Source organism: Morchella sextelata (genome assembly GCF_020137385.1).
Source record: "Morchella sextelata strain SCLS chromosome Unknown scls_1, whole genome shotgun sequence".
In the NCBI taxonomy this organism is placed as follows: Eukaryota; Fungi; Ascomycota; class Pezizomycetes; order Pezizales; family Morchellaceae; genus Morchella; species Morchella sextelata.
This window is the reverse complement of record NW_025408616.1, coordinates 3,672,664-3,688,601: the sequence shown is the minus strand read 5'-3', so window position 1 is coordinate 3,688,601 and position 15,938 is coordinate 3,672,664. Positions and strand designations below refer to the sequence as shown.

Below are 15,938 nucleotides of genomic sequence, written 5' to 3'. Positions count from 1 at the left end.
AGAAATGCCCTTGGATTTAAGCTAGGACAACTGAGTTACTCACGATACCCACCCACTTGCGCGCGCGGGGAAGCCCAAATAAATGTGGCAAGCAGGCCGGCCAGGTGATTATATATTGCTTCTTCCACATGGGGAAACCTTAGTACTACCTAGCGGAGAACATCCTAGGCTAGCCCATATGGCCATGTCCTTAGCTAACCCCAAAACTGTGCCAAGAGGATACGATCTGATAAGATTTTAAGGGTATTGATAACTTGTAGACAACCGTGAGGTTGTGGAGTAAACACTGCAAGGCTTAAGCCTGGCGAGGCCGGCCGATATATGTAGCCATTGCCAATGCCGAATTGCGCCATTCAACGGGTAACGACCCCACATACCCCATATGCATACAAGTAGCCACCCCGGACTGCCTCGATGTAAGTCAATTCAATTGCACTGAACACATACAGCCTTACATACCTTTCCTTCACACAAGCAAAAGCAAAGCAGGCCGTACGTTGTCCAACCAAGCTTTGCCATGCCCATTGCCCAGACTTGATACTTGGCGCAGGACTGGGCCGGCTGGGCACCACGTTGCAATGGGATCGTGTGCGTTGAAGCAATATTCCCACGGGACCGGGTTGGTTAATTAAGGTGTCTTACTTGGCGGGCTGATGTTGTGCGGGGGAAGCTGGGCACGTATGTACTCCACAAGAGTGCCTGATTATCGTCTGTGGGATTATTACCCCAGGGTCTCTGCTCAGTTGCTTGGATGGATGCTTATATGAGCTAATATATGGGTGATATTTCCACCTTTTCAAGGTGTGTCTTGGCGTTTGGATGTTTTTTTGGCTACTACAGTGCGGACTGGAGTCTGCCTACAAGACCTCATGGGAGAAATGATCTATGATCCGTGTTTTCTATGAATGGGGTTTTAAGGAAGTTGGGCAGGCACAATGGTTAAGGAATACAACAAACTGTTAGCCACGACTCCCCAACAAAGAAAAAGTCAATTCCCTCTAGTCCAGCCACCCCATCTACAACACCGACTGTACCCCCTCCCCCCCTTTCCCCTCGCCATTCCCCTCCCCCGCCTCCTCTACCCACCTATTCACCGCAGAACTCAACTCCCTCACCATCTCCGGCGTACACTCATGCCCCACCCCCTCACACACCACATCCCTCCACTCACCCCTCCACTCCCCCCTCTCCCTCGCGCCCCCCACCTCCCTCAAAAACCCCTCCGCACATGCCACCGGCACCAGCCTATCCGCGCCCCCACTCAACGTCAGCACCTTCTTCCCCTCCAGCATCCCCCTCCTCACAATCTCTTTCACCCCCAGCGCCGCCGGATCCACCCCCCTCACCACGCCCACCAGGTCCTCCGGGAACTCGCGCGCCGCGCCCGTCACGCTCGCGATTCCGGAGCGCGCGGCCCGGTGCGCCATGAGTGTGAGGTAGTCGGGGCAGCCGATGACGACGACGCCGGCGGTGATGCGCGGCTCGTGGAGCAGCGAGAGGTAGGCGGCGTGGCCGCCGAGGGAGACGCCGGCGACGAGGTGCTGGGTTAGCGTGTAGCCGGAGTGGCGCCGTGGGAAGAGGTAGGTGGGCAGGTAGGTGATGAGTTGGGAGAGGTCCATGGAGGTGCCGTGGTAGATGCTGAACATGTCGGCGGCGTGGGTGGGGTTTGAGGAGCGCCAGTCTTGGTTGGCGAGGTTCTTGACCTGGGGAGTTTGGAGTTTATGAGTATGCCATTATCACGTAGAGTAGAGTAGACTAGATTGTAGAATGGGGCAGAGAGAGCAGTACCTCCCGCTCCCCATGGTTCCTCTGATCAAACGCCACACAGATCAATCCCCTCCCCACCATCACTCCTTGTGCCTGCTTCTGGTAAAAGTCCGCCAGAACCGTCTTCGCAATCCCCGCCATATACGTATGATCGCACAGCCGTGGGTTCAGCAGATGCAGCGCCGACACCTCAATGCTGTTGTCCATCTTGTCGCTCTGCGGCAGCTGCGCGAGGCCGTAGACGTGCACATTGATGCCCGCGATTGTGAAGGTGTCGATGCTGACATCGAGGGTGAGGGCGGCGGGGCTGCCGGCGGGTTGGCGTATCATCTTTCGTGGTGGGGCGATGGTGGGGTTTATATGTATGTGTGCGTGTGTGTGTATGGGTGTGGTATGGTAGGCCGGGCGAGAGGTTATATTGTTGTGTTTGGAGGGGTTTAGTAATAACATATATCTGGGGGGTAATGATCAAGGAGACGGAAGCCGAGATGGTTGTTGGCGGAAGCCGTGCGTGCCGCGGTTAATCACAAGGTGTCACTCGGCCAGGTTCTGCTGGGGATCTGCGGTGCCGGATTTCCGGTGCGTGCTGTTAGTGACCACATGCGGCCAGTGGGTGAGCTGCTGCATGTGCGAGTAAGCAGATTCCGCAGTCTTTGGCAGTTGGAATTGCCAGGATGTCGGGCGTATTCTTGCTGGAAGTGTGCAGCATCTTGGGCTAAATGGCGGTGAGGATATAGATTATATACGATGTATATCATTTCAAACACCAAGTCGAACCCACACCGGCGGCAGATACAGAGCCCCCATTACATCCCAAAACTCGGCCCATCCAAGAACCCTGATTTACCTAGCAGCAAGATATACTCTACCGTAGTAAAAAAAAACATCGGTCCTCAACCCAGCCCAAAAGCCTACATACCCGCACTAGCTCCCGAGTCCCGACAAACCTAAATGCAATTAAGGTTCAATGTCAGCAGCCCCCCCAACTCTCCCTATAGCTAAATGTACATGTAGTGTCTCCCCACCCTAGTGCGCATCACTCTCACACCCCAACCCCAGCTACATACAACCATGATGGGGCTCATGTATGCAGTAGATCACTGTGCCGCATGCTAGCTCGACCTTAGTGACATGCCTTATGCATTCAATGTTCTTTCCCAGAACACACCCAACCACCACGGAAGACTACTGACACCACGAACGAACTCCGCAAAACCGACATACAGTCCATCCTCCCCGCATGAACAAGCCCCCCCCCCCCAAAATTTCCCACTCGATCTATTGACTTCTTCTGCTAGATGGATGGATAGCTAACAACTCCGCACCACCGGCACCTAGCTACAGTACCATACCCCCAAAATATGTTGTGCCACCCATGACTCGTCAAGATTCCGCCGGCCAGAGGGATATTCATGAGCTCCCAGTGCCATAGCAGCTAGCCAGCTAATGAATTTCCAAAGGGTGTGCCAGTCTTAGTTCTTTTTTTTTTACCCCGTTCCACGGGGAGGATCAAAGGCCAGCTCGGGGAAGCGGAGAAGGCATAACCCTTTTTCTCCGCCTCAAGCTCAGCCACCGGCCGGAGCCCAACCTACAATCTCCGAGGTTCTCAATTGCATGACCAAAGCATGACATTCAATATTCAACAGCAACACCAGAACACAACCATAACCGGATATCATCAGAACACAATCATTTTAAAAACCTCAACATTTTGGAGAACAGAAAAAAGCAAAACACAAAGAGAAAAAGAAAGAAAAACAAGTAGTAAGTCAACATAAACCTCCCAGCTAAAACTATTCCCTTCCCATTTCCATATCCATGTCCATTTCCCCCCCAGTTCCATTTCCGTTACCCTTTGCAACACCAATTTCAAAAAAAAAGACTCTTCCCATATACATTCATAAAGGAAAAAAACAAAAACGAAAGAATAATACCAAATACTGACTCCGTCCCCCCTTCTCCTCCGCCTCGTTCCAGAGCCATATAACCATATTCCATATTCCATTTACCAAGAGCCGTTAGTCCATTTCGTTTAGTCCATATATCCACCCGTATCAGCGTCCCTGTCATTGTTCAGAGCTGTGAATGCAGGACCAAGAGAATATTGGAAAACGTAAGAATCGTAAGAAGGGAAAACCCAAATACACCAGTCACCTAGACAAAAGAAAAAGTCCAATAAATAGGATAGAGCAGCCATAAACGCAGGCCACAGTGAGTTTTGTGGATGGATGGGGTTACAATAAGAAAAATAAAAGAAAGATGTTAAAAACCAGAAAGCCACCTAAAAGAAGCAGAAAAGCAAAAACAAAACATTTAATAGAAAAATCTCAACTCAAAGGTCCACAGGGGCAGTCGCAACCAAGGCCGCAAACATGCCAACACTCCCAAGGATAGCGCCGACCAGAGCAGTTGCAGCAAATTTCGCAATTTGGCGACCGCTACTAGCTGTCTTCGCCCTCTTCCTAGGAGGCTCGGCATCAACTTCACCTCCCGCTCCTGCCATTTTAATATCGGCCGCAGAGACCTGCACTGCGGTATTCGCTGTTACGGTAGGAGCTTTCTTCGATGGATCACCGTTCTCTGTAGGGTTAGTAGATGGAATAAGTGTCTTCTTCCATCCCTCTTCTTTGTTCTCTTTCTGGTGCTCAAGATCATCATCGGTCTCATCAAGGTTATGAGTACCGGTGTTGCCGCCAGCAAGAAAACCCATCTCTTGCAGCTCCTCCTGGGCCATGCTAGAGATATCTTCATGCTTACGCTTCGATCCCGCTGCCGGTGAAGTAGGGTTAAGAAGATCAGCCATAGAATTCTCTTTCCTGATTTGAGGAGATGAAATATTTGCTGTGTTTTTGGGTGTAAGCTGTTCGGGACTTTGATGAAGCGTCCTAAAGGGGGCTCGGGCAGGGTAAAAGGTACCAGTCGCTGCCAATTGAGGTCTTGGGGTGACAGTATTCTCGTTTACAAGATTGCTTATAGAGAAACCACGAGATTTGGTAAAATCTCCCTTGCCAGCCTCGGATGCACTTGTCCTTCCAAAACCCGAATTATCGGAAGATGTGACAGAGGACGAAGCAATATTGAACGTCTTTTGAAACATGGCCGGAGCCTGTGTGTGTGAACCTCCATACTCGCTCAAATCTGTGCGAATATCATCATCCTGCTGTTCCTCTTCAAACTCGGACTCAATGTCATCCTCGTATTCCTCATCAAATTCATCTTCAAAATTTGATTCTTCCAAACCATCTTCGGCCACAGTTTCCGGGCCTTGTTCCATGTTGTCTTCCTCTTCATCATACTCCCCATCTTGGTCATTCACAATCTCTTCATCATCCCAGCGCACTTCAGAGTTTTCTTCATTGTCGAAAGCCACTTCGCACTGCGGCCACCAATTTGGAAACCTGGTTTCAAAAGCCTCCTTGTTTTTCTCAACAATTGGCACGGCGTCTTCTGAGAGTTTCTTTGCCTGAGAAGTTACGGTTGCCGGTGGAGATGGCATGGCCTCATCGGCCATACCCTTGATCGAATTGTATTTGTCAGAATCCGAAGTTACCGGGAACAAACATGCCGCTTCCTCTGGTGTTTCATTGCTCTTTGAACCATGTACCCATGGAACACCATCAACAATGTATGGCTGTGCAGGTGACTTCGACCCCGAGCGAAGGGTTTGGGAATAGATAGCGTGAATCTCATTTGTGGTTCGTGTATCTCTTATCCGAGTACCGTTGATTTCTCTTGCTTCAAAGTACTCCTTCTTGCGTTCCATGTTACAAAGTGCCATATCGGGGAAATGAGGGAAGGGTCCCTGGGTTGGTGTCTTATTGTCCCCTAACCAATGAATATGGGAAGCCCCAGAAGGAGTCTTTTTAATTATAGTCTCAGTGTGGATTTTTGATAGCGGCGGGAGTTTAGCTATTGAGGGCGGTGTAGGTGCCTGCATTGCAGCAGCAGCGGCGGCAGCGTGAGTTAACTCATCAATAGGCGATCGGAAGCTCGGTTTCGAGGGAATTGGTGCCAGAAGTGGATCGAGAGGGGCAGCCGAAGTCTTACAAGCTGTCGCAATAGTTGGGGGGGTCATAGGCCTTGGTTCTACATGAGATCGTGCGTCGATACCTGGATAAAAGTTCGGCGGCCAAAGATAAGACTCTCTCTTTTTTGCTTCGCCTTCACCGTTATCGTTTTCTTCTCCTTCCTCCTCCTCCTCCTCTTCCTCCTCCTCCTCATCTTCGTCCTCTTCCTCCTCCTCCTCATCTCTCTCTTCCTCTTCCTCAGAAGACATCTGCTCATCTTCATCATCTTCATCCTCGTCCTGTTCAGCACCATCTTTGGTATCGATAAGGTGCAATTCATCTTCCTCATAAAACATCTCTACGTCATCATCTTCGATGATAATAGGTTTCTTAGATTTTGATTCAGATGAAACCTTAGACTTGGTTGTGGCTAGAAATGTCTCCTTCGGAATAATTTCGACTTCAACATCATAAAGCGTCAGATCATAGGGATTCAAACATTCAGAAAAACATTTGCTGGTGCTCCTCTTACCAGAATTTCCGTCCTTTTCGCCCTGGTAATGAGCATTAGAGTCCGCAGTTTTGTTCATTAAACTTCCAATTGAAACCCTTTGGCCGGTAGTTGTTCGCATTCCAGCAAAATCGTAATTGGGTTCGGGGACATTCTCTTTCCTAGATGTCATCTCCTCGATTTTCCTCTTCAGTTGTTCCTCACGCTCCGAATCTTTTGTCAAGGCATCAACTGACATATCCTTTGTGCTCCGCTCATGGCTAACTGGGATATCTTCATCTGCGTAGTAAGGTGCCTTTGAGGTGGATGCTCCAACATATGCAGGCTTTATGGTTTGTGTTATGGGTGAGCCAGTTGTAGAACTGGGCGAAGAAGATTCACCAAAGAAAGAAGAAGCCTTGTCTTCATCAGAGGGCGGGAGATCTAGATAGGACATTTCTGCATCCTCATCGTCCTCTTCCTCCTCGTCTTCCTCTCCACCTTCTTCATCTTCGAAGTCTTCTCCTGAGTGATAAGTGAGATCCTCCGCAGTTACTCCATAACCACGGATCTTGCCCGTTTCGGCCAAGCCCAACACTGCTGAAGTCTCGGGCGCCTTTGGTGGACTGAAAGAATCATCAGCATTCTTCTATTCAGTATTTAGGGAAAGGAAACACTCACGTCATATCTTCCCACACAATATCACAACGAAATGTTTTCGGGGGGAAAACCTCTTCGCCTCTTGTAACTTCACAGCCAAAAGTGACTTCAGTACCTTGTCGTAACTCTGCAGTTTCTTCTTCAACGAGTTGTAATCCGTTCACAAAAGTACCATGCATAGACTTGGTGTCTTTGATTATTATCTAGTAGTTGATGTGAGTAACCAAGTCCACGTCATATAAGAGGGGGTAGGGAATTTTCCCCCAATGAGATCACTATCAACTAGTTTAGGAAATACGTAACCGAATAATGAAGTGATTGTGGCAAATAGAATCAGAGTAGGAGAAAGAAATGGGCATTTAATTTTTGAAAACAACGATTCAATTCATCAAACAAGTATAAAATACTACCTTCCGTTCTGGCTCCAAAATAAGCCGGACTTCAGCATGCGATCGGCTCATCACAGCTGACTCAAAGAAACCATTGTTCCGGTCGGCTACCAAACCCTTTGAGGTGTTTCTGCTACTCCTACCGATAGGTTGGATGGGTGTTTCTGGCGTCAGAATGATTGTACGGGAGAAGTCCGTGCCATTATTGGTGATATTTGTAAAGGTTGGAAAAGCGCCCGGAGGTACTGACACAAGCTTCGATTGAGAGTTTGGATGTGGATGTAAATGGAGGTTAGCTGTGAGTTGTGTTAGCATTTTCAATTACGAAATATGACGAACCAAGTATGATGACGAGCTCTAGGGTATATTGACGAGGAAAAGGAGAGAACACGGTGGTTTGTCTATATAAAAACTCTCTTTTCCTTTCTTTATTTCTCGCTCCTCCTAATCTTAACAACTCTTCCTAAACTTACCTCTAAACATCTTGTCACGGTCTGTATGGTTCCCCAACGGTCTCGTTAAGATAAGTCAAAGGAAGAGCTGGTTTAATTCTCGGTTTCTTGTTGTCAATACGAGAGTTGTTTATTCGGGACAGGATAGGCAGTTGAAAGAGTATAGGCAGCACAACAGAAGTATGATTTCTATGGTTATGGTTGTGAAAAATAAGCGGATGCACAAAGGCTACTCGAATTAAAATTCCAAAACCCACAGCCAGAAAGAGGCAAATTGGCCCCGCACACTAAGCGACTGTTTGTGTTGAGGTTATGAACTGAAGTTGTTCTCTGGATAAGGTAGTAGTTGGAGCTAGGTCTTGAAGGGGCGAGGTAGAGCTCGTGGAGCCAAACCTGACGTCTCGAACTCGATATGCCTTCTAGTTCGGTAGCTTTCTTTTCCAAGTTATTCACGATAAACTCCGCAACAAATCGCTTCTCTCAGACAACTGAGGAGGAGAATAAGGCGGAGAAAGAGCAAGTCAGTGATGAGTGAGGAAAGGAGGGGAACTAAACTCTCAAGGCGGGGGGAAGAGTAACAACAGCAGCCCTCACGTAACGTCTGCCTGCGCACACAAGTATTGAGGCGCCGCAGTACTCCGTTGCACCCAATAAAAAAGCACTAAGCTAGCCCAAAAAAGGCTATTTAGCGTCATTTGAGCCCCTAAGAGTCATTCCTGTCTATATTTACAAGGATTGTCTACTGATTAACACTCTCTTATCGGATACACGGCGGATAGAGAACCATAGCTACAGGCTACAGCTTCGAAAGTGCAACATAAAGAATTCCTTGAATGTGGACATTTCATGGAGAACCCCTCAGTTCTGATTCCAATCTTCCCGCGGGGATCATAAGTCGAAAGAGCTCCCAAAAGCAGAAGAAGCACACCGTAAGTAAATTTACCTACAGAGGGGTAAACTGGAAGAAACACAAACACACCTTGGGTGTGGAGGTTATGGATATCTTGTTACTAGGCCCGCTAAGTTCCTTTTTGTTCCTATCCGTATAATGGCACCTGACTGACCTACCCATCCCTATTATTTATCCTTGTCCATGCCAGGCTACAGCCTTGATGATGATGGGTGGTTACATACTTACAGATTTTACGATCACGCTGCTCGCTCCCATTGAACTGAATCCTCCACATTAGCCTAGGTAAGTACTCCCTTCATAGGTAATTAACTGCCTGTAACAATAGAGATTGGTAGCTTGCACTCGGATTCACCCCCGAGTTCTTTGTTGCTATCTTGATTGGGTTCTAATATAGGTATGTGCCATTTACACCATTTTGACGATCGCGGCCGGCAGGAGGTCCAGTCGCGATTCCGAAACCTCCCATACACATTTACGACGCTCACGTGCCTTATCAGTCCCACATATCATCAACTATTTCCAACAGCTCTCTAGCTTAGGTATGTTGATTTCTCTCGTTCGCTATACGTACACTAGGGACATGATCCTTAGCCATGCTGTATGTATTTATGTATGTATAGATATGTGTTGAAAGGATAATCCGGTGGCTTTTGGCGTGAGACGATTATTCTGGACTCGGAAGTGAGACCCCGTAAAGGCACTTACTTTACCAATCATAAAAGGGTGTATTTTTATGTGTGTCCAGCTTCAAGGTAATAAATAGTGCTCAGCTCACTTCCGTCATCGGTGATCCTCACTAGATTTTGAATGAGGCTCCTTCTGATTTGAACATTATGTTTGCTCAACACCAGCTCCTCTATGAACCATTCCCTCGACAACATGATACTAATTCTACCTACCTTAGCCTTAAGGTATGGGACCTCTCAGGTTTCTGACTATACAATTCACCCGATAATTTTTCGAGTTTGGAGGTATCTAGATCATTGGCCCATCCAAGTAACCTGGCAGTCTGTTGCCCAATCGATAGTGGTTAGTAGCTTTGAGGTAATAAGTGCCGTGAGAACCCACATACATACATAAATGGTTAGGATCCTAGGATGTAAGAATCGGCGAGAAGACGTAACCACTTCCGGGGTTCTTGGTTGATTTGGCGTTCACTCCGCCTCAGCTCCAAATCGACAGACAAGTGAAGTCTTTCCCCAACGTATGTGGATATCCGTAGAGAGTCAGTCTGGCGGCCACGTTTTAAAATACACTTGTTGCCCCACGGGCTGGGCTAGACTTGATCACAACAAAAACCCCATAATCAGACTACGTACCTACGCCTGTACTTGTATTCAGAATTACCTACCGGTATGTTGGTTACGGACTCTCAGTTGAGAAGAACGTTGAGCAGGGTTCTACACGGACTTGCAGACTGCATATCACCTAGTCTCTTTGCCCAGACTCCTCCAACACGCACAGTCAAAATACCCTTAAAAGAAAGTGGATCATGAATCATTTCTCTCAAGTCGGCCAGTCAACGAGCGAAGAGTTTCTACTTCCAGCGTCATCGATGAACCTCACCCAGATCCTTGGCTATAGAGCCGAAACCCATAACTGTATTCTACAGCTCTGGCTCTTTGCAAAGATTTTGCGGCCAAAGACGTGGACGTGATCCTCGCCCGGCTGGAATAAACCAGTGCACTGCACTCGAGCTTACCTGATTTATAGGCCTGCATTGGCCGGTCCGTAGCCAAGGCTCTCTACGATATCGTTCTGCCGAACCTACATACATTTCAATGTCAAGTACAGAGACCACTAACTGATGGACCAAACAATCCTGCCGTATATACTGTACAATGTAATTGCCTCTGAATGCTAATTAACCAGCTTCGAGGATCATACGCATAGAGAATTGGGTCAAAACACAGCACAGCCTATGAATAAGGAGGAGAGAAGGGGAATCAAAGAGCTAGAAAATGAATTGGCACGACTACGCTCTCGTGAGTGTTCACTGATTCAAAAGATTGAGCGAGTGAGGGACTGTGAATAGACTAAAGCTGAAAAGGATATCTCGAAGCATCAAGACTAATAATATTTTATTTCTCTTTTACCAACGGGTACAGTCCATTTCGCACTTAGTACACTCAGGACTTCTAACAACGTTCTACTTTTTGAGTATACAAAGTGCTGATCTCGCTCTATCAAAATCGGTTCCGGAATGCAATGAAAGTAAAAAAAAAAGAAGAAAATACAGAACACCCCCAGTTGAAACAGGATAACTATACGGATATATGGAATCATATGAGATCACCGCTAAACAATAATATCTCTCCCAACCAAAGTCCACTTATCTATCCAACATCTAAAATAATTCGGGCACATTTTTCCATTCACCCTTAGCTCTTTGCTCCCAATAGCCATCTTCTCCTGTCCGGATCCCCCATATCTCCTCGTTCTCATATTCTCTCACCTTAGTGAACCACCTAGGTTGCCATTGTTCACCAATGTCTTCCATCTCCTTCCTACGTTGTCTTTGCCCCTCTTCTAACCGCACCTTTTCTTCTTCTGCCTCGTCTAGTCTTCCTTCTTCTACCATCCTCTGATCAGGCCGAAGGCGCGTATCAGTAATCGGGATATGACCTTCTTCGATTGGTGTGATCTCGTTTAATGCGGCCGCGAAACGAGTGAATCCATAGCGCGTATTTGCCGCTTCTACAAGTTCACCCACGCTCCAAATGACTTTATTATCTGGCTGCATTATAAGTTCCTCTGTCCACTTTCCAACCAACGAGAGTGGATAAGGTTCTCCATCGACATTGAAGGCCTGTATGGTAAGATCTTCACTTCTCCCGGCAAACATTCCTTTGTTCGCCTTGAAGGTGACTGTAGCCTTCTCACCAGTATTTTCATGGTAAATCGTCATGGTACCCACAGGCTCTACATATTTCTCCCCTGCAATGATATTTCGAAGGAAGCTTGTTGCAATGGTCCAGGAATAAGAGTCTCCGGTTGTTGGGAAGTGAATGCGTACTCGACCAGACGTATTGAGTTCGGCAGATTTACCCCAAAACTTTTGGGTTGGCATTGGGCATTGTGTGAATGACCAGAGTTGAGATTCGGCATGGCAGGCCATAATTACAGGCCGGTGACAGACCTTTTCAGCGATGAAACGAAAACCTAGAAATGAGGTGAATTAGTTTAGATAAATCTTCATAGCATGGCGGAAAATCTACATACCTTTATCTTCTCGGACCAATTCAAATGTCTCGCCTAACATTGGATTGAATGGTTTACGGATCGAACGATCCTTTACTCTACTATTGGAGAACGAACTCGTTGCAAATGCGGCGACATACAGTAGCCTTTCGCCTCGTTCCTTCGGCGCATTCACAGCGTCATCGAGCAGCTCTGAATATTCCAATTGCTCTGCAAGTCTCTGCAAGAGACTTGTAGGTTCATTTGCAGATACCGGCATAGCAATTGTCGATAAATCCTTGCCCACATTTTTTCTCAAGAACCCAATTAAACTTGGAGGTAGAACTGTCGGAGGAGGCACCACCTCTCGTCTCTTGACTGGCTCACAAGGCAGCGGTTTTAAATTTCTAACGCCTCCTTCCTCTACAACATCCTGGGCCTCTTGGGCTAGATTGTCGCCGACTCTCCTATTGTTTTCGTCAAAACTGTCATCTTCCGCATCACTTTCGTCATCATCCGTGGCAGCCCCTTCGTCTTGTGTATTCTCATGCTGATCGTCGTTTAGCATTACAACTTTCCCGCGCTCTGCTTCATTCAAAGCATCCTCTGCATCAAAGAATTCATCATCGCCATCAGATTCCATGCCCATACTCATTCTCGACACCCTTTTAGACAATCTATGTGTCATGGGAGATGGTGCTCGTATGGTCGACATGCGGTGCATGTATCTCCGCTGTTTATTCTCCGCCACCAATCGCGAGAAGTCTTCAACTACTGAATCTAATCCAGACAATATAGCGTTGAGATGTACGCTCATGTTCTCGCCTCGATGCAGAACTTCGGAAGATCCGTTCGGAGAAGCAGCGGCCATAGCAGCAGAGCCCGTCACACCAGCAACAGAGCTTATAGACATGTTTCTACCTGCGTCCTGGGGGTGCAGAGTGGTTTGGTTAGGTGCCCCTTGACCTCCGCTGCCTTTACGTTTCCAAAAGGGCATACGGCGTTCTTCCATTGGGGATACCGACATGATAGAAGCTGCCGAACTGGTCAGATTTCCACCAGATGTACTTGGTCGGGGTGAAATAGGCTCCGGGGCCATCGCAAGCCTTCGCACGGCATCTCGTATGCCTGAAACTCTCCCGACCAGAGCCTCCACATCTGCCCATCCCCCGGCCTCCAGCTGTCCCCGGGGAACAGAATCCACTCTTTGCGGTTGTAAAGGTGGTACAGTATCCTCGTCTCCGGTAGTACCAGCTTTCAAAGCTTGCTGTGTTGCCCTTTCTAAAGCTGTTTTCCATCTTTCCCAATCCTGCTCGTCATTTGCCCTGAGATGCCAGACCTCCGCGCCCGAGTCTATACAGATTTCCTTGTCATGCTGGTTCGCACTAGTCACTGCCAACGAGAGTGGTATTGCGCCGCGGAGGGTCGAGGATTCGGGATTCAAATAGTAAGACAGTGTCGAGGAGGTGAAGTCAAGTGAGAAGAACCGGCGGGCATAGCCTTGATGCCTTTTGCGTTTTCGCTTCTTGAGGACACCAGTCAGAAAACCACTATTTGTTCCTCCGTAGAAGCTATCATCACGGGGCTGCTGCATGATAGACATTGTTTCAACCGATGCATTCGACCCAATCATAAGGGTTGGTGTATTGTTCAATGAAAGAGATGTTGTAGACATCATTGCAGGGTTGGAGTCGTAATGATGGAGCGCATGGGAAGCTGGAGGTGCAGAATTGGACGGGTATGTGAGAAGTACAAGGGTAGCTTGTTTCGCTATTTGCTTCGAAAAAGTATTATCAAATACCTATACATTCTTATTAGAAGCTGTCTTTGAGATGTTTAGTCCGAGAACCAGTAAACATACCAGTGCATACATTCCACCTTCTTTTGCTGCGTAGGTTCCAGTGGTAACCTTCTCAGCCTCACATTTCCCGTGCCAGTAGACATCAAGCAGTCCAGCCGCATGAAGCTTCTCAATACAATCACCTTCATTGCTTCTTCCCCTGGAGTTTGCGGGCCTACGTTCTTTAGTCGAGATGGAAGTCTCATCAGAGCGCGCGGTTGAGGGTGGTTGCAGTGATGACGACGAGCCCTGGCCCCCGGCTGTTGGATGTTTAAAGATTCCGAAGTTCCTGGGGGTTCCTAGGTTAGATGAAATTGTTGAGGGGGAGTCGGTGGGGGTGAGAGCAACTAACAGTGACTTCTTTGATGGGTGCACACTCCAAGAGATTGTGTAGTTTTTAGGGCAGTCCACCCAGCGAATGAAGTAGGACTAGATGGATAACCACTGGAGCATCAGCAAAGTGGTATCTCGGGAGAGCTGGTTGACAAACGTACCTTGCTAGGGACTTCCAGCTGTTCCATAGCCATCTTGAGTTTGGGGTGTGGGGTTGCCGTCAACCGCTATTGGCACGTAGTAGTTTGGATTTAGATAGATGGGATAGTTTCTATGAGGATAGCAAAGGAATTCAGAGACCACGGAGGAGGACGTGAAGAGGAGGACGTGAAGATGATAGGAGAAGACAAATCGGATTGATGGATTTCGTGTTTGTGGCTGGCTTGGCCTGTGCCGTGGCCGAAATAAGGATAACTACTACACTCACTGACACAAGTACTGCGCCGTTGCAGGATGCATGTGTTTGGCAAGAGGACGTGCGGCTGAGGTAGGTACAATATTATGCTCAGCTTTATACTACGGATTAATGGCCATCGTTTTGAGATATCTATCACATTTATCTGCACATGAACAGGTGCCTTGGGAAAAATGCTGGCGATGAATTTCTACGTATGATGATAAAACTGTACGTATGTACCCCTCAACTCGCAAGATTGCTTGCTGAGATTCTTTCGACGTCCGTGTGTCAGATTATGATCCTAGTCTGCCCATCGACACAATCACCAGGGCAGATCCCGGTCAGAATAATTATGTGCACTGGTAATCATAAGATCTCTCCAGGTCGAGTCCGGAAAAGTCTCGCCCCGTACTACATGTACAAATCGTAAAAGCACAATTAATCACTTGATATATATACCGAAGCACCCGCTGTTGAACGTCGCTTTGGCTTGAAAGGCGCCTTCGGAATATTCTGTTATAATTATTCAGTGTACCGGCACCGGTAAACATGAAACTACAAGATTTTGGAAGAAGATCTCCGCATTATATTGCAATCTAATATTTTGGTAACGGTGAGTCGCAGGTTGACTAAGAAATTAAGGTGAGACGCTAAATAGGTCCGGATCCATCGAGTGGCCGAATCCTTGAATATTTTACCCCAGCTTCGCATAGTTACTTGAGGCGCAGCTTATAAGTAGCTGAGCACAAGTGGGCTGTGAATGACCTCTTCAATAAATTTATGTCAAGTGACCGGCTCTAAGATGTCACAACCCACCCTCTCCTCTGATCTATCTCTCTATCTTTCCCACTCTTCCACAAGCTATCGGTACAGTCTGTCATGTAGACTACTACCCCCGACAAAGGAAGGATGTATGTCCATCAACTAGTGTTCACCCAGTCTTCATTGCGATAAACATTATAACGCTTGAATTGCATCTCATAAAGTGTAAAGCTTAATTAGGATGATAGTTAACGAAAGTACGTGAGATATTTGGAAGTCAACCATACATCCATGCACTCAAACGCATATACAAGCTCAAGCCAATTATGTGTTACACTGTTCTACCCACTAAGTTCCTGATACGGTATTAAAGTCTGCCAAAGGTGGATAGTAAGGTCTCAACAGAAAATATTCAATCACAAAATATCACTCGATACATTCCCGCTGTCCAAAATCTTGACCCAAACAAATTACATATACATATCTTTGACATGTCGACCTAGGGCCGGTTACGAAAGAGAATTCCTGAAAGCAGAAATTTTTAACTAGCGATCCATAAGAAAGGGAGTTTGAGAGCTAGATTTTTGCATGTATCGTTTGTGACAGCGTATTAAACGCACCAATACTCATGCGTTAACTAAGTCCTGAGAAATTTTATGAGGCCGTTGCGGCCAACAATTCTCAGGACTTAGTTAACGCGCGATTACTTACTGTAAATATACGATAAGGCTCGAATGAGAAGTTTGAT

At 47.3% G+C, this 15,938-nt stretch overlaps 3 protein-coding genes across 3 annotated transcripts; all 3 read right to left on the bottom strand.

The window, feature by feature from the left end:
- Positions 1-1,016: 1,016 nt before the first annotated feature.
- Positions 1,017-2,097, bottom strand: H6S33_000962 (uncharacterized protein; the record flags this gene model as incomplete). Its single annotated transcript, XM_044832397.1, has 2 exons — positions 1,017-1,703; positions 1,789-2,097. 2 exons carry the CDS (start codon positions 2,095-2,097, stop codon positions 1,017-1,019), a joined length of 996 nt encoding a protein of 331 aa, XP_044700521.1.
- A 2,002-nt stretch (positions 2,098-4,099) lies between these two features.
- On the bottom strand, positions 4,100-7,796 carry H6S33_000961 (uncharacterized protein; the record flags this gene model as incomplete). The annotated part of the gene is made up of 6 exons (XM_044832396.1): positions 4,100-4,608; positions 4,684-6,234; positions 6,307-6,890; positions 6,946-7,127; positions 7,335-7,609; positions 7,787-7,796. 6 exons carry the CDS (start codon positions 7,794-7,796, stop codon positions 4,100-4,102), a joined length of 3,111 nt encoding a protein of 1,036 aa, XP_044700520.1.
- Positions 7,797-11,025: 3,229 nt separating this feature from the next.
- Positions 11,026-14,225, bottom strand: H6S33_000960 (uncharacterized protein; the record flags this gene model as incomplete). The annotated part of the gene is made up of 4 exons (XM_044832395.1): positions 11,026-11,840; positions 11,901-13,659; positions 13,720-14,127; positions 14,193-14,225. The coding sequence occupies 4 exons, from the start codon at positions 14,223-14,225 to the stop codon at positions 11,026-11,028; spliced, it is 3,015 nt and encodes a 1,004-aa protein (XP_044700519.1).
- Positions 14,226-15,938: the final 1,713 nt, after the last annotated feature.